The 23,631-nt window shown below is 31.9% G+C and overlaps 1 protein-coding gene across 2 annotated transcripts; it reads left to right on the top strand.

The window, feature by feature from the left end:
* The first annotated feature begins 6,443 nt into the window (after positions 1-6,443).
* Positions 6,444-23,285, top strand: LOC132721831 (uncharacterized). 2 transcript variants are annotated; one of them, XM_060706205.1, is made up of 8 exons: positions 6,444-6,714; positions 13,605-13,750; positions 13,945-14,156; positions 16,353-16,683; positions 18,452-18,679; positions 19,409-19,433; positions 20,909-20,933; positions 21,359-23,285. In XM_060706205.1, exons 2-8 carry the CDS (start codon positions 13,711-13,713, stop codon positions 21,740-21,742), a joined length of 1,245 nt encoding a protein of 414 aa, XP_060562188.1. In that variant the 5' UTR covers positions 6,444-6,714; positions 13,605-13,710; the 3' UTR covers positions 21,743-23,285. The 2 variants fall into 2 exon arrangements, with proteins under 2 accessions (XP_060562188.1, XP_060562187.1); XM_060706204.1 differs by lacking the exon at positions 6,444-6,714 and adding an exon at positions 6,752-7,147.
* Positions 23,286-23,631: the final 346 nt, after the last annotated feature.

Here is a 23,631-nt window from a genome sequence, read left to right as displayed (position 1 = left end):
TTTCCATCAAATCTTTATTTGTAACTGCACAAACAATATTTCCAGAAAGTTTCATGAAATATTAAAGATTGGTTTTCCTTTCCCTTTTGGTTGATTTACTTACAATTATCGCCCATTAATTCTGGAATTTGAATCATATTTTATGTTATTATAATGTCTAATATATGCAAATGCAATGCTGCAGGATATAAGAATATGTGTTATATTGTTTCCTTTTACGGTTATACCAGAAATGGTCGTATAAGGATACAATAACATGATATGACTTTATCATTAATGGTCATTTGATGATAAAATGACATGATGTGACTGTATTTGTAATAGTCGTATGATGATAAAATCACATGTTTTGACTGTATCAGTAGTGTTCGTATGATGATAAATCAACATAATGTGTCTATATTAGTAACAGTCGTATGATGAAAAAATCACATGATTTGACTGTATCAGTAGTGTTCGTATGATGATAAATCAACATAATGTGTCTATATTAGTAATAGTCGTATGATGAAAAAATAACATGATTTGACTGTATCAGTAGTGTTCGTACGATGATAAATCAACATAATGTGTCTATATTAGTAATAGTCGTATGATGAAAAAATAACATAATTTGAGTATATAGTATAATGATAATATGGCATGATGTGATTATATATTTGTAATTGTCATCAGTAATGGTCGTATAATGATATAATATTAGTAGTATGTTGTGACTATATAAGTAATGGTGGTATGATAATAAAATAACATGTTTTTACTATATCAGTAATGGTCGTATGGTGATAAAATAACATAATGTGACTATATTAGTAATGGTCGTATAATGATATAATAATATGTTGTGACTATATTAGTAATGGTGGTATGATGATAAAACAACATGATGTGACTATATAAGAAAATGTGGTATAATGATATAATAACATGTTCTGACTATATCAGTAATGGTCGTATGGTGATAAAACAACATGTTGTGACTATATCAGTAATGGTCTTATGGTGATAAACACAACATGATTTGACTATATTAGTAATGGTGGTATGATGATAAAATATATTAGTCACGGCCGTATGATGATACTGTAAGGTTATGATACATTGTGGAATATAATACTGAATAATATAGGACGAATACCTATATTGTACGAGGTGCTAGCCGAGTCCGATATAGCTTTTGCAGCTGCGTATGAGTCCAATAGAATCAGAAATGTGCTTGACAATGTAAAATGACCTCTTCTTTTAACACCACCTTTTTTGGACACTTTGACACATCTTTGACACTTCAATTTCAAGAAGTACTTGATACGGCCTTTGGGCTTTGAAAATGAAAACGATGCCAGTTATAGAGTTGTATGCCGTTGATACAGATTTTGATATCAAATTAATGCTTTCATTACAAGATGGTAATAGAACCGTTATGGTCAGGATCAACTTGGGTCTAAGTTTGCCGAATTTATACAGGGGCATTTATGTAACCTAATAACCATCATATTGCTTTCGTTGAAGACAAAATGGTTTTGACGCTGTTAACCATTTTGTGTGAATTTTGTCCATGGAGAAAGTTTTTATTTTCATTGACACCATTTCTATTAAGAGCATAACAATGAGCATTGTTCAAGATTTCCTTTCTCCTCTCTTTAAAGATGTAATCTTTATATTTAATGGGTAATATCTGAACGAAAGGCCAATATCAGTAGGTTATTACCACAATGTTCGACCACATTTATTATTGATATATGTCATTCTTACAATACGGCTGTAACATTAAACGTCCTACAAAATGATATATTTATACCTAGTTATTACATCGCTACTTTAGTAACCATTAAAAAGTGTTTATTTTAATAGGTATCTAGGCGTAACATCGCCATAACAACACGGGCTTTATTAAGGTCTAGTGCATTTTATTTCAAGTGATGTAAATTTAGGTTAACAAAAGACAGCTTTAGTAAGCTATGGGATGAAGTGATACATGATGATTGATGTGAAAGAAGAGCCTGTGGAGCAACATACAAAAGGGGGGAAAATGGCCAGACTGGATTAATGCATAACATAAGGTTCAGATGTATATTTACACAACAGGTGGTTAAATGACGAATCATGGGGATAATAACGTACATGTATATCAAATACATTTTGGTAAAAAATAGGAACGGTGTGATTATCAAAATGTACCTTAATTTTTGTTCTATAATATCCATCATATTTTCTTCCTTGACAATTCGAAACTATCTTTATTGGAGATATATAATGCTCAAATTTGATACATGTATATAAAAATACTGATAAAATAACATATTATACTAGGAATAATTATTTTATCGAAAGATAGTTCTGCCCACGGATTTAATAAAGGGGAATAAATTTACTGACGCATTAATTAAACGTTTGCAAACCAAAATGCTTCAGAATTGGGCAAGTTTCAACCAAAATGCCCGGATAATTATTGATATTTGAAAACTTTCATTAGGAACATACAAATAAAATATTTTAACGAACAGAAAACATATGAGCCGCCGCCAATGGGACAAAACCCAAACATAATTGGTTTGCGACCAAAGCATAGATCCAAGACCAGCCTGCCGCATCCCGCGCAGTCCTGATTCCAAAGATTCCATGCTGGTCGCTATTCAATTTTCTCTACTTGTTTATAGGCCGGTTCTGTAAGAGAACAAGTATGGATTCTGATTTCAACAACGCGGACATGCCGCCACTCTAGTCTGGATTCAAAGTGCTGGGTCGCAAACTAACAGCTTATGTTGGTTTTGTCGTGACGCGGCTCATATGCTGTCTTTTTTGGTGAACAACTTCAAAACTTATAGATGTGAATAAATGAGTATAAATATCGCCCTCAATTGTCAAATCTCAACAGTTTATATAACTTCGTCAAATCAGAAGCTAGGAAGCTGAAACCTTAAACCGAGTGTGTCATAAACATTGTCTTTAAGGAATTGGCATATTGAAAAATAACATACACACCCACTTACCTGTAGAAAATACGTGCCTGTGTTGTACATATTCATGACTCGGTAGCCATTTTGACACGTTTGCAACCGTTTTTCTCGCTTGAACCAAGTGTGCAACTATTTCACGTCCTGCCATTTGAGTACGGAATGCAGCTTTCTTAACAAGGTTTACACAACATATAATGTTGTAGACTTGAAATGACTAAGTGCGTTTTTAATTATGGATATACCATTGCGTTCTTACAGGTAATGAAGAAAATGCTCTATATACGTAGCTGAAATTCAATAATATTTTATTGCTACATGTATACAATTTAAGAACATTATTTTCACATAACAACAACTTCAGCAAATGAACAACCAGTTTATACCTGAAAAATGTTAAAGACATATTTCTTAATTAATTTGTACAGAAAAATAACAATAAAACGTAAGCTTTATATTTTATAATCAGCATGTACCATTAGGAATTAAATACGTTATACTTGCACATTTACAATAAGTGTATCTAATGTTACGCATCGAAACAGGAAGGTATGGACAAAATAGAATTGAAAGAACTGAAAGACGTTGTGAACTATGTAATTCTTCTGATATTGAAGATGAGTTCCATTTTGTTATTATGTGTTCCAAGTATAAATGGATTAGGAAACGGGTTAACAAATTGACAATTATTAATTAAGAACGAACAACACCACCACCTAGCATGATTTAAATTATTTCTTGAATTAATGTTCAGTCACAAACAATAGATGTTTTAAACAAATTAAGCATGCCTTATCTTAATTGTGCTTTAAAAATCAGAGCATCCAACGAACTGCTATAATTTGATGTTTGTATAACCTCCACTAGTGACATTTGTTAAAAAAAACAACAACATTAAATACGTTTATATTCAGAAATTGCCAGAGTTACTGTGGCGATTTGTAACTGTTTCTGTTTACACATAAAATGTTTATTCAGAAAGTTTATTTATCTCTCTCTGTACTCATGCTGTAATTGATTTGACTTTTGTATGTATATTGTATTGTATTTATATAGAACGAGGAGCGTAGAGCTCAAGTCCATACAATAAAGATTTTGTTACTGTCTGTTCTGTTCCCTGTTTATAAATAATTCTAAAGAAATGTATTACACGAAACCATTAGCAAAATAAGTCGTTTCGTTTGTTAAAACATTCCGAACATATATGTTTTACAGCTACGTTTAACGGAAACACCCTTATAATATGTGTTCAAATACGAACAAAAAAAACTGTACTTATACAAAAACATTATGACCAAATATAGGTGTTCAATGGGACATATGCCTTAATCACCACATAAAAAAGTAGTTCTTAACGCTGCACTGGCTACTGTGTATGTTATGTTTATATGTACTTTGTGTGATATCGAAGCGTTAAGTCTATTTGAATATGTACCCTATAATTTATAACCTCGGATATGCAAATTGAATGCAAGTTTATAAAGGGAACGCACTTAGTACAGTTAATTAACTGACACTGGACGCCTATACAAAGCTTTTTTATCATATAGTTTTTTATAGCGGGTGATTTTAACACCCACGTATTATAATATTTTGTAAACCATACCTTTTTAGATGCATACCAAAGAAATAGCAAAGGTTTTTGTAATTGTGTTTTAGACGTAATTTACATCTAAATATATTTGTATTATATTATTTTGTAATCCACATAAAAAGGATCGAGACATGTTTATTGCATTTGTATTAATCTGCAAAACTTAATGGGAAAGGGTGATGATCATAATGTGTGGTTTTTGTATGGTCGTAGGGTTAAAATCACATTAAAGTATTTAATTATTTGTTGCATTTATATCTATATTTTGCATTAATGTTAATAGGGAAGGGAGGCAAGTTTTTGCCCAAGTTTCTTTTTTAATTTTAAGGTATAATGGTGTCAGTAACGTTTTTAATGGTTGCGTGCTTTATCTAACTAAAATTTAAACTTTATAGCTTAAAAAAATTTTAAACAAATTGGCGACAAGCTAAAAATTTTACTAACTCAAAAGAATTATAATTAAATCTCGATTAAGGAGAATGTTGGTTTTAATAATAAAATTGTTTTTTTTCCAAATTCATGTACCCAAATTATTTACCCCAGGGAATCCCGAAAAGAAAATGAAAAATTTTTAAAAATTTCAAAAAAATGTCTTGTTTTTTTAGCTTTTGATAAAAACCCTTTTTGTTTTTTTTTTATTTCAGGACAAAATTGTAGCTTTAAGAGGGGCCCCCCGTCGGACCCGTTTCTATTGCTGGGATTAGCAGTAAATTTAAAATTTTGGGTTTTTTTGTCATCGGTTTTTAAATTTTTCATTGTGCTTTTAATTTGTGTCAGGTAAGCCATTTCTTTTTTCTTTTTTTTTTTTCTTCAAAAAACGTTTACAAACGGTTAACTTTTTAAAAAATACTGTATTTCAAAATATAAATTGCCTTCAAAAATATGTTTAAACCAATCCGGAAAAGTTCTAAATCTTACGGCATTCTACAGTTGACGAAATTAAAAGTGTCAAAAAACCGCGTTTTATTTTATTTTATTAATAAACAAAATCCATCAATTAAAAAAATTGTTAGCAGTAAAGTAATACCGTTTATATGATTTTAATCAGTGTCAAATTCCAAAAATTCCCCTTTCCCAGTCTGCAAACCTTTTTGCGCTTTTGTCTTATAATCATTATATATTGCGTAGGCGCAAAAGTTTTTATGTTTTTGTTTTACAAAATATATACATATATTTCCCTTTTTTCAAGATTAACTTGCTATTCAGTGCGTGTATATAGATACGTGAAATATTTGACATTTTGCGGATCAAAACTCTCATTTACAAACAGATTATAGTGAGATGATTTCGTGTCTAGCACGAGATTTACACGATGTTACCATTCTAGATCTTGTATATACATGTATATATTTTGCCCAATTTTTTTACTCAATTATTCAGTACATACTTCATAAGTCCACGGATTCATGAATAACTTTTTTTCCTAAAGTTTCCAAAGAAGCAAAGGGGAATATTTTTTTCTGGTCAGAACTTTCTTTAGCTCGGCTTTTGAGTTATCTGCTTTTGAATATGGCTTAAAAAGAGCAAAAAGTCACTTTCAGTGGCGGATTTTTTAAACAATAGGACTGTGACCACAAATTTATTAATTGTTCTCTTTAATCGTGTAAAGTGTAAGAAAATTATAGGCACAATAAGAATCATCTTCTTGTTGTTGTTGTTAAGCTAATTTTATAGAACATTTCTAGGCCTTTAAAATTTCAAGAAATTGATTTTGTTGCGATACTTAAGATTTTATTTTGATAATTAATCATTTGTCATTATTTTAAATTCATAATCAAACTATTACTAAACATATGTTTGCCCCTTCTGAAGAATAAACAATTTCATTTCTGAAGTATAATGATTGTGCTTCTAACCTATATACATTTATTTAATTTAAAAAACGTATGTATCAGCATTTTCCTGTAAGATTGAAAATATTTCAATTAGTTTTTATTTCGTTTTACAAAATGTGGTCAAGGTGGTTCAATATTTTTATTAAGTGTTTTATATTTACTTTCTAACAATTTAAAAAGAAATCTGGTATTCAAACAGTGTAAAGAGCGTCGCTGGCCTTCATTACGCCATGATTACTGAAGCGGATAAAGCGCTCTGAAAAGATTGGTGTGATAAAGCGTCTGGAGGCTTAAGAGTTTTGCTTAATGTTATATAGTTAAACGAAAAAATGTAGGTACAATGTATTTTATAAATGGTAACACTTGTAATTATTGCGTATGTATCAAATAGGTGTTTTTATTTGGTGTTTTCGTGAGAGAGAACAACTGCGGACAATACAATTCTGATAGGGAAAAGTGGTTTTAGGGTCTTAAGCAAATTTAGATTAATAACCTAGTGGTGGGAATTCGTATACAGCGAGAAATTTATAAAAAGATGGACCTTAGATCATTTCGCGCGTCTGTGATATTCCATTAAACATTTTCGTGTCATTTTAACAAAATAATTTTAACGATAGAATGATTATAAATATGTGTAATATAATGAATATATTAAGACTGGAAACTATATAAGGCATTGGAGTGTATTTATTCAGAATCGGCTGATTACACATTCTATTTTTCTATTTCTGGAAATGTTTTAGATACAAAAAAGGATTGAAAAGGTGTGTATTAAATATTATGGATTTATTGTTTGATAGATAAATATTTCGGACATTATAGTCAGTGATTCGAGCTTTTTTTTTTATCATTTATGACTTATAAGCATGGATTTATCTGATTCAAGACCTATAATTTTAGTTTATTTTAGAGTGAGTATATCAGATTTTATGACTAAAGCAGGCAGCACGCCTCCAGATTCATGCTAATTTTCATAAAAAATTTAAAAATGTATTTAAAGGTATAATTTTGTGAAGTAACCAAACCGAAGCAGTTGACAGATTATCAATTACACTTACAACCCACGTAAATAGCCAAAAAAGAGAGCATTATATGCAGATAGCAATGACTATAATATAACTTTACTAAATATACTTAATGTCATTAAGTTAACTATCATAACACCATTGTGTCTCCAGATTCATGCTAATTTTCATAAAATTTTGAAAATGTATTTTATATAATTTTTTGAAGTAACCAAAAGGAAAATATTTTAAAAACATTCTCAATGACGCTTACAACCCACGTAAATTAGCAACAAGAGAAAAAAATTGCAAAAACAGTTCTTACTGCGTTAGTTACGCAGTAAAAATATAGTTACAAGTATTGGCAAATTTGTAAATCATTACTTGAATAAAATTTTCTTTTACTTTCTTAAAATCTTAGTACATTTTTCTCAAGTTTGATTTTATTGCAATAGTTTGGCTCATCTGGAGACATGTAGCTCTAAGACAAAACAACCAGTAAACAGCACTTATATTACACAGTTCCCGACTCTACTCGTAAATTAGTCGGGGGTCTTTTTAAAAAGAAAAAGAAATACTAAGTAAATAAGATCGGGCGCAATTGTATAGTGGTAACAATGTCTTTCTTCAAATCTAGGGGTCACGAATTCCTTCTTCCATTATCCTAACTAAAATCACTTACAAGTCCCTTTTTGCTGCGACTTAAAAAAGAGGTTCCGTAAAATGTTTCCCCTGAAATTTCTGTATGCACTGGATCCAAAAAAATTAATACAACAAATGTATATAAACAAAAACAAACTAATGTAGCGAGTAGACCACAAGGGATTCCGTCTTGAATGAAAATAAACATACATGTAATTATATTATATAAGGTAAATGTTTTCCCTGGTTCTAAACGTCTTGAACATAAGTTGAATACTATAACATTATCTTGATAATCTTTATCAATCTGTCGACGTGTTTTTGTGTTTTTTGTTTGTTTTTGTTGTTGTTGGTGGTGGTGGGTTTTTTTTAACTACTGTTTTATGCTGAGGTTTGATTACACACCATTTTGTTGACTTTTCTGTATATAGTGCTGAGTATTATAGAAATTCGACTATTTATATGAACATTATTGTCACTGATTTTATCTTATAAACGAATAAATTGCCATATTTATATGAAACCAGTATATCAAGTGTGTTTTTGCGTCAAAGCCCAATTCAACTACCTAAATACTTAGTATAATGTAAACTTACTAATACTTAGTATAATTTAAACTTACTAAAATAGGTGAATAAAGGCTAACATATAAACTAAATCTATTATCACTTAGAAAGACCACGTTGACAATAACCGAATGACGGGAAATGAAATAATATGTTCCAATGTCGTGTAGCGGGCACTAGGTTACTGATTATAGATAAACCATTGTATATCACCAACTTGATCAATACAAATGTTTAAAGTTGTTCTACTTTGTCCGGCAGCAAGATTTTAATCAAAGAAAGAGAAAAAAAAACAACATTATTCAAAACGTGGTCTTTTTTTTTTGGGGGGGGGGGGGGGGGGGGGCGGTAATTTTTTTTAATTATTATTTCCAATTTCCCGATATTTTCTTTTTCAAGAATGTTTGATATTAAGCTATTCCATCCATCTATTATAAAGTAATAAAAGGATATTTTTTCGTTTGAGTGAAATATGATATATATTTTCACGAAACATGATAAAATGCCACATATTTTCACGAGCCGGTACGGCGAGTGAAAATATGTGGCATTTTATCATGTTGAGTGAAAATATATACCATATTTCACGAAAAACGAAAAAATAACCTTTTTATTTAATTTCATTATCAAAGAAAATGGTAAAGAAACCCCTTGCTTGCTACCAACTGTAATTGTACAGCGCGCAGTAATTTATGCGTAAGCACGCGCTGTTTTGCGCTACATTGTGACGTCATGTAAACAACTCTTTAAAACGAAAAAATAACCTTTTTTATTTAATTTCATTATCAAAGAAAAATGGTTACGAAACCTATTGCTTGCTACGCAACCAAGGGGGAGAATCACGCAGTTCGTTACCCAAACAAACAAGATGGCGGATGCAGCCAAAAAGTAGGTTTTTCTCTTTTTTCTCTGAAATTCGTGATGTTCTAATGTAAAGGTACATATAACAACCTTCTCCATAATTTTCCTGGCACACAGGATTTTATTTCATGATGTTTCGTCCCGTACTTCATCTGAAATGCGCGTCACCAGATTCGAAGCGAGAGAATTTTCCATCGGTTTGATCGTGGTAACGTACGGCTTTTTCTCTCAAATTCACTGTTTCTTTTACATTTATGTATATTAACTGAAACCACTGACTTTAAAAAGATGTAATATGTTGTCAAGTAAGCAATCATGCCCATTCTGGCTAGATTTACTGCTGTAAATTAATATCGGGACATTTTCCGGAAATGATAACGTATGGCGCACAAAATATCAATGATAACGTACGGCGCATTTTACTACTTGGTGGATTTTCATTTGTCCAATCAGCTGATAATGAATTATTTTTATGTAGGAAATGATAGGTATCTGAAAAAAAATGTTGGTCAGGTCAGAAATAATTAATTGAACAATGCTGTACCATCGAAAATAAATATCTTTCTCGCTGGTGGCATAATAGATATCCGTTGTTAATATACCAATTAAAACACACGTGTCTGGTTTGAGAATATTTTGTATAAAATGAAGAATGGAAAGAAAAGCCTCCACTTTCAGGAAACATTTGTGTAGTGTTGTCTTCAGTGACTCTTCACATTAAATTTCGCCAGTGTTGTGCGATAATTATGGTCTTATTCCCTTATCGGAAAGAAGAAACGAATTCAGCAGAGCAAAAATGTTAAAAAGGTACGGACGGCTTGATATATTTTCTTTTCCAAAGAAAACGTCTAAAATCATTCCTAACAAAATTCTGATAAGGAAATCTTAATATTTGAACCCTTCAAACATTTACAAAACGAAAATTGATTGCGACTAGCTTACACCCAGATGAGATGAGCCTGTGTTTATTCAATCTGGTCGCTCATTGAAAGAAAAATACATAACAGAGAAAAATGTATGAGTGTAGGTTCTATAATGAATTTATTGAATGAGTAAGAAAATAATGTTATGCGAAAAACTTCAATGAATTTAGTAAATAAGAAATTTTCTTTATATTTGACGGGCGGTTAATATTGAAACGCTACCATTTAGCGTGACGTTATGCCACTATGACGTTAGATATATTTACGCGACATAGCCTTACAGATTTTTTTTTATAGTAGACAGTAGACATTTTATTTTATTCCAATAGGCTTTAAAGCCGATGAGGACATAAAACATGCACAATAACGAACAGTTCATATAAACATAATGTCAAAAATCATGAAAAGGTTTGGAGAAGATCAATTTTGATTGATAAAGTAAATACCAGCCGAAATTTTCTTAAGGAGTTACATAATGAACATTTTCAAAATTGATCTTTAAACCAGTTACTTATAGGTCTCTTGTATACACATATACATCCACACATATACATGTACATACATACAAAAACATACATTACATGAACCATTAATGCAAAATTGTTGTATATTGATCAATTTTTAACACATAAACGCAATTACCGTATGTTTTTACACATATCCTAAAAAAAATGAAGGTCCCTTCGCATCAATTGCGGATTTTATAATTGTAAATGAAAGGAACGTCATAATTTGATCAAAACAATTACATGCAAGAATTTGCCTATCATATTCTTGCGGTTTTTTTCCACAAACGCCCCAACAATAACATTAATTTCTTTAAAAAAAAGTATTGCAGGTATCAGCAATAAAAGAGTGACATTGGAATTTGATTATTAATTCCTAGTGTTAATTATAAAGTTTCAAATTGGAGTTGGATTTTGATGTTTTTACCCATGCCGGAAAACCCGTCTGAAACCTTTAATGCCAGACCGCTCATGCGCTTAGATGACGTCATTATCTTTATGAGAGAACGGTTTTAAAAATAATTACGCTACTCTTAAACTAGTGTTTACGAAGAATATGTAAGTGTTCATCCGTGTTGTTCTACAGAAATAAGAAACTTCGACGGGAGCGATAGCGACCGGAGAATATTTCTTATTTCTGTAGAACAGCTACGGATGAATACAAACATACTTAGTGTCAAGCTTTATTTGCCTTCATTAATATTAACTTTATTTCGTCACTATACCTGTCCATTTGCACAAACGCGGTTCTATGATGCACTATTAAAAATTAAAGGCTGCTATGAACGGACTTTGATATATCATCGACTTTTGTTCTTCTTTGAAAATTTACACAAATACAACGCTTTCATTGGATGACAAATAAAGCTGGACACTTATATTATTTATTTCAGTTTCTTAATTTGGTTTTCTTAATTTGGGGTTGCGTTCATTGAACGCCGCCTTTCCTTGTTGATCTTGTTTATCATATTTTAGACATCCTCTTATGTTTGTAAACATAACTTTTCTATTATAAAGAAAATCAATTAATAAGAAAAAAAATGCGCCGTACGTTATCATTGATATTTTGTGCGCCATACGTTATCATTTCCAGAAAATGCCCCGATATTAATATTTTCAGCGGTCTATCTAGCCAGAATGGGCATGAATGCTTAGATGACGACATATTAATACTTTTTAAAGTCAGTGGTTTCAGTTAATATACATATATGTAAACGAAACAGTGAATTTTAAGGAAAAAGCCGCACGTTACCACGATCAAACCGGTGGAAAATTCTCTCGCTTCGAATCTGGTGACGCGCATTTCAGATGAAGTTCGGGACGAAACATCATGAAATAAAATCCTGTGTGCCAGGAAAATTGTGGAGAAGGTTGTTATATGTACCTTTACATTAGAACATCACGAATCTCAGAGAAAAAAGGGAAAACCCTACTTTTTGGCTGCATCCGCCATCTTGTTTGTTTGGGTAACGAACGGCGTGATTCTCCCCCGTGGCAACTGCAATTGTACAGCGCGCAGCAAAATATTATTGCGTCTTGTCTTGCACGCGATATTTGGCGCTACATTGTGACGTCATGTAAACAACTGTTTAAACGTCTGTACAGCGTTAATAACTGAATTAAAGATATTGGTGTTCGGATTTATTTTCTTAGTTAGACCATTTTCTATCATTCTAGATAGTTTTCAAAGCAAAATTCAACAAAAATTTGTTTTGTATTTATCAGATTTTTCAAACAAAATGGCGAAAGAAGTCCCTAAGAATAAATATGAGTTTTGACTCCGCCCACTTTCATGTTTATATCTCATATTTATTTTTAAAAAATATGAAATATATTTGACTGATATAGCACCATATTTCATGGGTAAAATTAAATAATGGTTATTATGCTACATTTTGTTTATGAGTATAATGAATTTGCCCAGAAGTCCGTGTGAATTGAATTCGGTACCAAAATGCAAAATAAAATGAGTTACCAATTAATACATGTAATACTTCATGAAAGTGCAGGATGGAACATATATTGGTGGCAAAGGTTAATTACTTTCGCATTGGTACCAACCGGCTATGTATTAATTTGGCAAAAGCCGTATTTTTTCTGTATCTAGATAAATTTCAAAAGCGATAAGATGACACATTTTGTTTTTGATGTCGAGTATGTTCACGCTTGTGCAAAATCAAGTGTTTAAATGTCACTAAGCGTTTGCAACGCTTTAATGATACATTGAAGTTTAATTTATAAGTTGTATTCTAATAGCAGAAAAATCCAAAGAAAGTCTTAGAATCTACGGCTGCCACACATTTTTCTTAAAGAATTATTTGAATCCTTAATTCTTTAAGAAAAATGTGTATATATGTATATGTAGATAAACGGTAGGATTTTCATTATAATTGTTGTAAATTGTTATAACGTAAAATAACACAGTCATTATATTCTCATGAACACCAGGAATCAAATTCCTATCCTGACAGTTGAAATTGTTGCTTTAAACAATTTTTAAAATGGTTGTTGTTGTTGTAGTAAGATATAAGGAGAAACCAGAACAATGTTCACATATTAATCGATCTTTTATCATATCGATCTGATCATCAATAATTGAATCATTTCAATTCAGATTTTACATTAACAATGGACATGATTCAATGTTCAATTTACATATTGTCAATTACAGTTTGAATTCATGTCATTTATTCATGCGAAGTTTTAATCACATTTGCAGACGTCAGAAACAACGCAGCAGAAATAGAAGGAAAGAAAAACTAAACGAGATAAAGAAAGTGTTTGAAGAACATTACAGTGAATATAGTGCACCAACATTGGACGGCATGGTTGTCTTAACACGGGATAGGCCACAAACGTTTGCAGGTAAGTGCAATAACAATATGCTTGTGTAAGCATATAAAATTATATGTCTTTTTTATTTTTGTTGATAATTTTAAACTAAAGATAAAAGCTATAAAGTATGTTTGAAGGAAGTCTTACGATTCTAGAGATGTAAATATTCGGACGTCATTTAAGCCGTCATATTCTTTTAGTAAAATGCTCACGTATCTTTTTAGAATGGCGCTCACATCAATCTTCGACAAGTCCTGCAGTGCTGACGACCCAGCCACCTTCTCGTGAGTCCAGGTATTTTGTCAAGTCAAGCCGAACTGCTAGGTCGATCTCACCGACTCGAACTTCGCCAAGAGCGCCAATTTACGAGCGTGGAAGGTCAAAGCAAAAGATTGTTTATCAAAATCGAGGGGAAAACAACACACTTGTTTATCAGGTAACATTTAAAAAGAAAGAATATATGTTGCATTATTAATAATGTGCTTAAAAATCAATGTTTTGTATCTAGTTAAAACTCCAAATTGGCAAATTTTACGCTGACCTGATACAAATGTCCTAGTTGAAGACAGGGCATAGGTTAAAAATTGTCTTGTATCATAGTTCTAAACACTCGGCAATTTGATTTATACTCAGGGGCTACGCCCCCTCGTACAAATCAGATATCCTGGTGTTTCGATGCTCTTTCTATAACTTAGCTACTAGCCTCGTCAGACTGCTAGAGGTTTAACTGTATTTTGATATCCATATCCCTTAAACTTTGAATTAAATATTGCAGATTCAATATGGGTTAATTCATTACACAGATTCAGCAGGTTAATTAAAAGTAAGGGCATGTCGACTGAAAAACGTCTGAAACACTGCAAAAGTGGTTTTTATGTTTAAACGTTGATAATTCTGCCTTAGCCGGTGCTAGCGGGGGGCGGTAGCATGCAGTTACCAATGCCATCCATGGACAGGATCAATCAGACCGAGTCTACAACATTTTCAATTTTGCATTTGTTTTTGTCGTTCTTTAGAGAATCCGTACTTTTTTCAATATATATAATTTATAATTTAGTATACAGTTTAATAAAAACAAACGTTTTTTTAACGTTCGACGTTTTGTCTTCTTCAGAAAAAATGACCAATTCATATATTTTTTTCCTTCTTGTAATACATTTTTTTTAGATATGCTTCACGAATACAAAGGAGACCTGATGGCTTGTGTAACATCATTTTATTTTTCAACTATATTTTTGAATGATTCAATTTCAAATGTATGAAATAAATAATTGATAACTTTCACACAATGTAAATGATTCATTGTTCTATTTTATTCAAAACCACCCGACTGAATTAATTATAAATTCTACATACGGTAATTATTCTACTTTTTCGAAATAATTAATCATAGTTCTGTATCAATACACTTTAACAAATATCCCGGGGAAAGGGAAAATATTTTTTTTGTTTATTTGTAGAATAGCTATGTCTACGAATATCATTATATTACGTGGAATAACCAATTATTGTTAATTCAAGTGTACCATGTGACTAAAAGCTGTGTACTTTTACATAGGTAACAGTACTTTTTCACAGTAAAAATCTGAAACATATAAATCTATAGAAATAGTGTTCAAATGAAGTATTTGTTTGGGGATATGAAATAAATAACACATAGGTTTGTGAGTAACAGCAAAAATATTATCCGTTAAATTCGGCTAACTCCTCAGTTAACAGTATTTTTGGGAGTACTGTTACTCACAAACTATGTGTTATTTTATAACATGAGAGGTTTTGGCTCTGGTTAGAGTTAAACTACAAGATTGTGTTCAAAGTAGAGTTGGGGAGGAATTTTACTTATCTTAATGATCCTCCCCTCCCCCTTTCGAGAAACTGAGATTTATTGTAAATAACCCAGGTATCAAGACATTTGTCAAAGCCATAAAAACATACCATACTCAATTAAGCGGATATCAAATTAATTTGTTGAGTAACACATGATTAATGATTCGTTTCCAATTATCAAGATTGGGTTTCGAAAACAATCAATTTTTGTTTCATGGGAATTGGCATTTTAAATTTATGATATATCATACGCTGCTTTAATATTTCAAGCATACAAGTTTCTACTTTTTACATCTGACTTTTTGTATTTTCTATTTACTTCACTGAATAAATTCTCTTCTCAAACCTGACTTTACATAAAACTTTTTTTTTCCAAAAAAGTTTAACAATTACACGACTCTTATATGGTCTATTAAATTTCAAATTAAATTAGTTATTTTGTTATAAAAGTGTACCATCTTTATCATGTTGAATCTAATAAACGCAATTTTATAGCTAGTGTATAAAATGTTTTTGTCCTTTTTTCTGTTTTTCTGGGTTTTTTTGTCGCATAGGATACAATATAATCACAAAATGACACCATTGTATATTAAAAGTTCTTAAAAATTCAAACATTACGACACGTAACTGCAAAAATTATCTGATTAATTTGACATAAAAACATTTATTTGAAAACGTTTTATGCTGTTGATTATAGACGCTTGTTTGCTTTTGATAATTACCGTGAAATTGCCTGCTTTCTATGTGCTCCTGCATAATGAATTATCTTTTAATGTCTTTCACTTTTCTTTTTATTTCTTTTCAGAGATCCAAATCAGCACCTAATTTGAACCGTAAGGAATATGTTCCTTCCTATCCACCATCCTATCCAAATCGTCAGTTATTCTACACAAAATCGCATTATCTTGCCATAAAACAACCATTTTCTAAGAAGTATCTGTTGCCACCGGTACGTACCTTCTACGCCGAGCGTCCCGTCGCCAAACGTGTTGTTGTTCCTGCTCCCGCTCCCGCACCCCGTCAGGTTGTAGTCCCACCCCCGAGGCAAGAGGTGGTCAAACCAAATGTTTACCATGTCCAGTACAAAGCTTCTCCAAACCAGATAGTTCACAGGACTAAGTTGACAGAAAATATAGGTATGTATTCTGGAACTTGTAGTATATTTTCAAAACTATTAACTATACATATTCATATTACATTGTAGTTGTTTTCACAGGTGTCTCAGGGCTTATGGTATAAAAAAAAACAAGCCTTAAGGTTATAAAACTTCTGTCTGAGTTCTGTCTCAAATCTCGGGATTTTCATTGGTCAGTGTACATTTTGTGACAGTCTCTGACCAATCAAATACCCGAGATATGAGTTTGAGCTTAGAGAATTTCTTTATAACCTTGGGGCCAGGTCGGCGTCATCAGCATCAAATTTCAACCCTGGTTTTAATACTTGGTACTTATATTTTTTAAGGTCTGTACACCTTGTTAATATGGAGACCAACAATGCATATTTATAATTATCAAACGAGGAGTTGGATTATTGCATGTTGGGTGACATTGTTTTGTATTTATCACTGTATGTCTGAACGCTAGCGGAAATAATCATACATTACTTTAGCAAAATCAGTTCATGTAGTTAAACAATTATGTATGCTAAAAAATGTATTTTGACATTTATTAATGCAAAAACCTTGTGAGACAAATGTATATTCAATAACGCTCCATATAAACCTTTTGAGGGCCAATCTTAAAAGTTAGTTACTTATGCTCCAGTAACATAATTATCTGATCTACCCGCACATCCGTATAAACAGGGAGACGGACAGTCGGACAAAACATTCATCATATATGCCTGATTTTAGTATAATTATAAATAAAATATCTTCACATTAACTATGGACATTTTCGAATTCAAGCTCGATAAGTCTAAAATACAAATTTAGAATGGTATAGGTGTATATAAAGAAGCGATTATTACTTTAATGCGCAGTTACCCATAAACATCTAGTTTAAACTGGAATTTCAAAACTTGTTTGAAGGCGTAATATTTCTAAAAATAAGAAAGAGATTAGTTTATCCATTTATCCATAAGCAAGCAAAAATAATTAATGTTTCTACTTTAATGCCTTTATGATCACAGTAAAAGCAAAGTTATAATATTCTGAAATTACATAGATTTCACGGTATTGCGCGTACAAAATCAAATGCGATTTTAACTTTATTAAACTATGTTTTATTTACATTTTAATAATACAATGTACATATATATGTTTGTTTATCAACATATGTTGTTTTCTTCCCGTGTTTCTGAGAGAGTAGATCAAAAAAGATTAAAAAACTTGTTGACTCAATATTGCAGTACGAGAAAGTCGTGGTCAGTCTAAGAAATGAAGCATTTAAATGTTCTTAAACACTGCAAAAAGCAATAATAGTTGATTTATATGAACAAGAAGATACTGTGTCTAGTTTAATAAATCAAATAGTTTATAGCAATTTTTAGAGAGGTACTTATTGTTCTGTATTTATTTATAAATTACTGTTTTACGTGTACTTGAACTTGTGATTGATCATGAAATCATTTCTATGGTCATTCACACTGTACCTCTGCTCTGGCATGTACAGAAGTAATCAGTTCCTTGAGAAAGTGAAGGCAACTAGTACTGGTAAACTGCTTGACAGCCTGCCCAGGAACGATGCGGTGGCTGAACTGTGGTTCTGGAAAATTCAATGTGGCTTTCTGCCGTGATCCGGAGTGAAAACTACCAACACCACCACTTGAACCCCGTTTTTCTCTTTTCGTATTAAGATACCAGGTATTTCATAGAAAAATTGCAAGTTAACGTGCTAAAGCAATTTGTAACGTTTTAATTTTTATAATAACTGTAATTTAGTTCATCATTTGTTTCTTTTACAGATGAAGATTTCAGGTTGCAAACAACAAACACGAGTCAGTATCAAAATACATATCAAAACTACCGCAGCTACGAGGAACCCGTGCATACAACATACAGGTCGTACGAGGAACCCGTGCAAACCACATATCGAACCTATGAGGAGCCTATCCAAACTACTCTGTCAAACTACCAGCCTAGAGTAGTGCGACCACAATCTTCTTATGTATACAGAATATCAAATAGTGATGGTGAGCACGTGAACATTTTCTTAAATCAATACAATTAGCAACTCATAAATTCCACGTTGACAGTTAGAAATTGTAGATAAAGTAGTATACCTTATAAGTATATATAGTGTGTTTATAAGTACTTCTTCGTAGATCGTCTTCCTTTAACTCCGTCTATTTTTTGTACCTTCAACTTTGTTGTACCATAAAAAAGGTGTTTCCATTAAAAAAGTCGTTCTGCCAGACATCCTTTTATAGCCCTTTATCAAAATTTTAATATGTTACATTTAATATTGAATAATAATTGCATTACGCTTAAGCTTTTATTTTCACTGTTCAGTGAATTACCTTCATAAAAAATCAATTGTGATGTCCAACTTTCGTTAAAGACCATCTGTAGTCAGCAGCCACCTTTCTCTGAAGATTATAATTTTATCTCAAGTGTCGTAAAAACCAACCTGTTCATACAGAGCAACTGTCTGCAAGAACCACAATATGATTCCTCCGAAAGCAAAATAGACTCGCATGTATATTCTTAACTCGCTTAATAAGACCATACATACAATTTATAGGGGTCTTATCTTAGTTTACTGGTGTCCCTGTAACAAGTGCTACACCTGCCAAAAGAAACATGGTCTTTAAGGTGGTTCCTGTTCATGATATGTACTTTTGCAGAATTGACGTTTTTTTTTCTAAACAATGACCTCTTCGGAGAGCTTCTGACTCTTCCATTGTCCTTATGGTTTTCAGGTAGCGGACTTCGAGCAACAGAATGGTAAGGAATTATCCATGCGGTATTGAAATTGTAATCTTTTTTGAAAGTGGTCGCACATTTATAGTCAGAAGTCATGCTTTTTACTTTTTACGTCTAATCTAGGATACTTTTCTTATATCTAACCAACTCTATATATATTTATAGATAACATAGTTGAATAATTCAAATAGTCCATAACTCTTCAAAACGATGATTAATAATTTTATTTAATTATCTTTTCATAATACTGCAAACTAACAAGCTCAGCTAAAATGTTTATCTCCATGAGGCCAAGGTCTTTGTTTGAACATTAAAGTTTGATACTGTAATCTGCAGTTTGGTGAGAGACACGTGGCGTTTCTGACCGTTTTTAGTAAGTTCATCTCATGCATTTGGGGTAGTTTTGACAGGTTTATGTTAACTTAAACATAAACAACCTTAATAAGAAAATAAAAAAAGGTGCAAAACGTTTTGAGTATTTACGTATTATTGGTATATTTGTTTAATAATTATAATTGAGGTTGCGGTTATTGTAACGCATGCGCATTTGGTAATTTCTGTTTGTTTTCGCCTTTCTTCTGTTGATATTTAACATTTCTTTCTGAATTTCATTATCGGAAAACAGACATTCTTTTGTTATGATAATTAGCATGACGGATACATTTTATATTCAGATAACTTTATTCCTTCGTCCACAGCCATTTTATCAGAATAAGATATAAAATGTTTGGTTGCCGTTTTTACATGTTGCACAACAATGCACGTTTTTATTTGCTCTTTATGATGCATGCCGTGCCACATGTGACACATGGTAAAGTCAAAATACTTACTTAAAATCATGTCACAATGTTTAACATAGACAATAACATAATAATTTGACTGACTTAACAAAATAATATGTCAGACAGTATGCATGGTGGTATTTTAAAAAAAGAGTACGTTTATCTGAGTAAAAGGATTTTAAAAATAATTTTACCATTGCATTTTCTATATTAGATACCCGCTTCACTTAGTTTGCGTGTTGATATTTTTTGTGTTAACCTTTATTTGGCTTTAACGTGTTTTTATCTTATTCACTTCATAAACTACTGTTGAAGTTCAGCATTTTCAGGTTATGATATTTTATATAGTTAGATAGCGCTATCATAATGAACACAAATATAACAATGTTTGCCCATGCCAGTAAACACCTTTCAGCTGGCGCTACGATGCATTTTAAATTTCTTCGTCACATAATGTTCGATATTAAAAATATTTAAGATCAGATACTTATAAACAAACTGATTAATGATTTTACATGTAAATAGAACTTGGCGTACAGACCTTCAACAATTTCTTAAAGTTACTTAATATCTTGAACCTGACTTTGCATCCTAATTCTTATATTTCTTTACATCTTTAATTTGAACTTTCACCAATGTTTAGATAAAACTTTTTAGTACATGCCAGAAATAATACAGATATATTTGGTAACACATTTCTATTTTTCTTTTAAGGTCTGGAGAAACTACTGGAATAAATGTAAGTATCTTATTTTTGTAGGTAAGTTACGCGGACGTAAATCAGGTGTGGCTGATTTAGAAAAGCCCGTAGAGTGCATCCACGTGCTTGCGCCTATGTAAAAACACCGCCCTGTTTTTAAGAGAGTGTCAAATTAATGAATTTTAGTTTTAGTTTTTGTGTTAATTAAGACATCTTCAATAATTATCCTGATGAATTAAAGGATTATCCATCGAAATTACTGATCTTCTTAACAATTTGTTTAAGTTTCTATATAGGCGGTCACTACAGTAAAATATCGGACCGATGACATCAACCTCCAATTATATTTTATAAATACGCCCAATCTACCATATGTGTGAACATTTGATTTAGTTTTGATATAACACTTTATGCGGTCATATGTTATTTTGATCTTTTAAGTTTTGTTTCTTTTTTTCTTTCAGACTCAGCTTTTGACAGCACCGGAAGGGGAAAGCGCTTTTCAAAGAACCACTACATATACGATGAACTACACAGACGAGGCCCGCGTCTCTAATGGAACAGAACTGAACAAAACCGTAGCAGACGACTTCACAATAATAGATTACGTAGAAGAAGGTCAAGGTCAGAGATCTAGTAATAGGGTCATCAGTGGAGCGGGCACTTCCGGTACAGGTGTGGTAACGGTCATCAGCACTACAAATGCTGAGGAGGGTCAAACTCATAACTCCTCAGCACTGAATGCACTTGACAACCTACTGGGTGATAATGCGTCGAATAAGTCCAGTAGCTCAAGTAGCTCCAGTAGTAGCAGTAGCAACAGCAGCAAGTCGTCAAAGAAATCTTAAGTTAAGAAAAAATGGCCGCCCTTAAAGCCTCTTTACAATCTGTAAGGACTACAAGTTCTGAAAAAATAGTGTTCAGACAAATGGTCACTTTCTTTAATGATGCAAACTATATTTAGATAAGAAAATACGTGTACACGATTATACAAACATTTTACGGCATCTACCAACATGGACATATAAATAATACGTACATGATTCTTCAAATCAAGGATAAAACTGATTATAAACAGTTAAGGTCAGATAAAATTAATTATTTACATATCTATAGGGAACACCTTTCACGTGCGTCCGCTTAGTTTTGAATTTAATGCATTTACTCTCGCTTTCACATATATACTATTGATGTGAACTTTATAATTGAAGAATCAAATAAACACCTAATTGCCTTATTGAATCAACGGATGTTTCGTCTGGGACATGTTTTCCTAGCTTTCAGAACTGCTCTCCGATAATAATCAATTATCATAGCCATGTTTAGCTGTGTTCAATCAATCAATACCTTTCCTCGTTGTTGTTGACATTTCGACGCCATTGTTGTAAAAATATTGTCATTTTCTTATGCAGGCTGATTACACAGTTTGTTAACCTAACGCCACTGATTACTTCCCTTAGACATATATTTGCAACAGGCACGTAGCGGTAGCCTCCCTTTTATTATATTTTTCTTATTAAATATATATGTGCTATTGACATGTAGATATGTGGTTCAGAGATGTGTAGAATGTGGTTCAAAGTGCATGTTTGATAAAAATAGCATGCATGATAACAGGGGAGTTATATACATTTCATGATATTACCATGTATTTTTTCTGCATGTATGTCATTTTGTGTTTATGCGGAAAACTTGAAACAATAAAATTTATATAACACTTTGTATTTCAAAAGTATAGTGTAAATGTATTAACATGCATTATCTAATATATCAAGCTATGCTATTGATTCTATTGAAATTTTATGACTGTATTGGTGGCACTTTCTGTAGATGTATTGTTATATTTGCATTCTCAAAATGTTAACTCACAGAAATGCAAAAAAATATGCTTATAATTGTATTTAACTAGATCATTCACTAATTGAAATATTAGGCTGTGTTTTAAGACAAAATGTGCATTGAGTTGCCATAATATTGACATAAGTTTAGAGCTCTTATACGCATGTTTCCGAGCTATATTTTACTCATTTGTCACAAAGTTTCCGGAAATCGCTTCCGTATTCCAAACGGACTTTACTTATTGCTGCAGATGTATATATTACCACCATTGTTTATCCGGCCATTTCATTAACATCATAGATCAAGTTCAATACAAATCATTTAAAAAAAATATCAATCAGGATTTCTACCGTATATTTTCTTACACAAGATATTGAGCTAACGAGAATTTACGGAAACATCCGGAAATGACCGATAATATGTACTCATATCTTGCTATTACTCATATTATATAAGTTTATCCAATGATATATTTGTTATTTATCTGGTTTATTTACATGAAAAGCTTTGTTTTATGTTAACAAATTTAATAAAATACTATATATAAATTAATGGGTTTTCTGTTTGCTTCACCTGTCACATCATACAAGATGGATAACGCATCCTGGGGTATCTTCATATAAATTATAATGCTACAATGGCTGGATAGATGCTTCGTGATCGAGGAAGGATTCCAGTCCGATCGAGGAGAATAATTACTTCTTTGACTAAGAAATATACCCTGCCAAGTCTATGACAACATTTGTACATGTACTAAACACTTGTAGCATGAAATCGTTGGAAACAAAATATCCATGTCCTTTTTTAGCTCACCTGAGCTAGCTCAGGGTGAGCTTTTAGGATCGTCTGTTGTCCGTCGTCCGTTCACACTTGTTAGTTAACACTCTAGCGGTCACAT

Source organism: Ruditapes philippinarum, unplaced genomic scaffold (assembly GCF_026571515.1).
Source record: "Ruditapes philippinarum isolate M1 unplaced genomic scaffold, ASM2657151v2 ctg15325_1_1_1_1, whole genome shotgun sequence".
NCBI lineage: Eukaryota > Metazoa > Mollusca > Bivalvia > Venerida > Veneridae > Ruditapes > Ruditapes philippinarum.
This window is presented reverse-complemented; position numbering and strand designations above follow the sequence as displayed.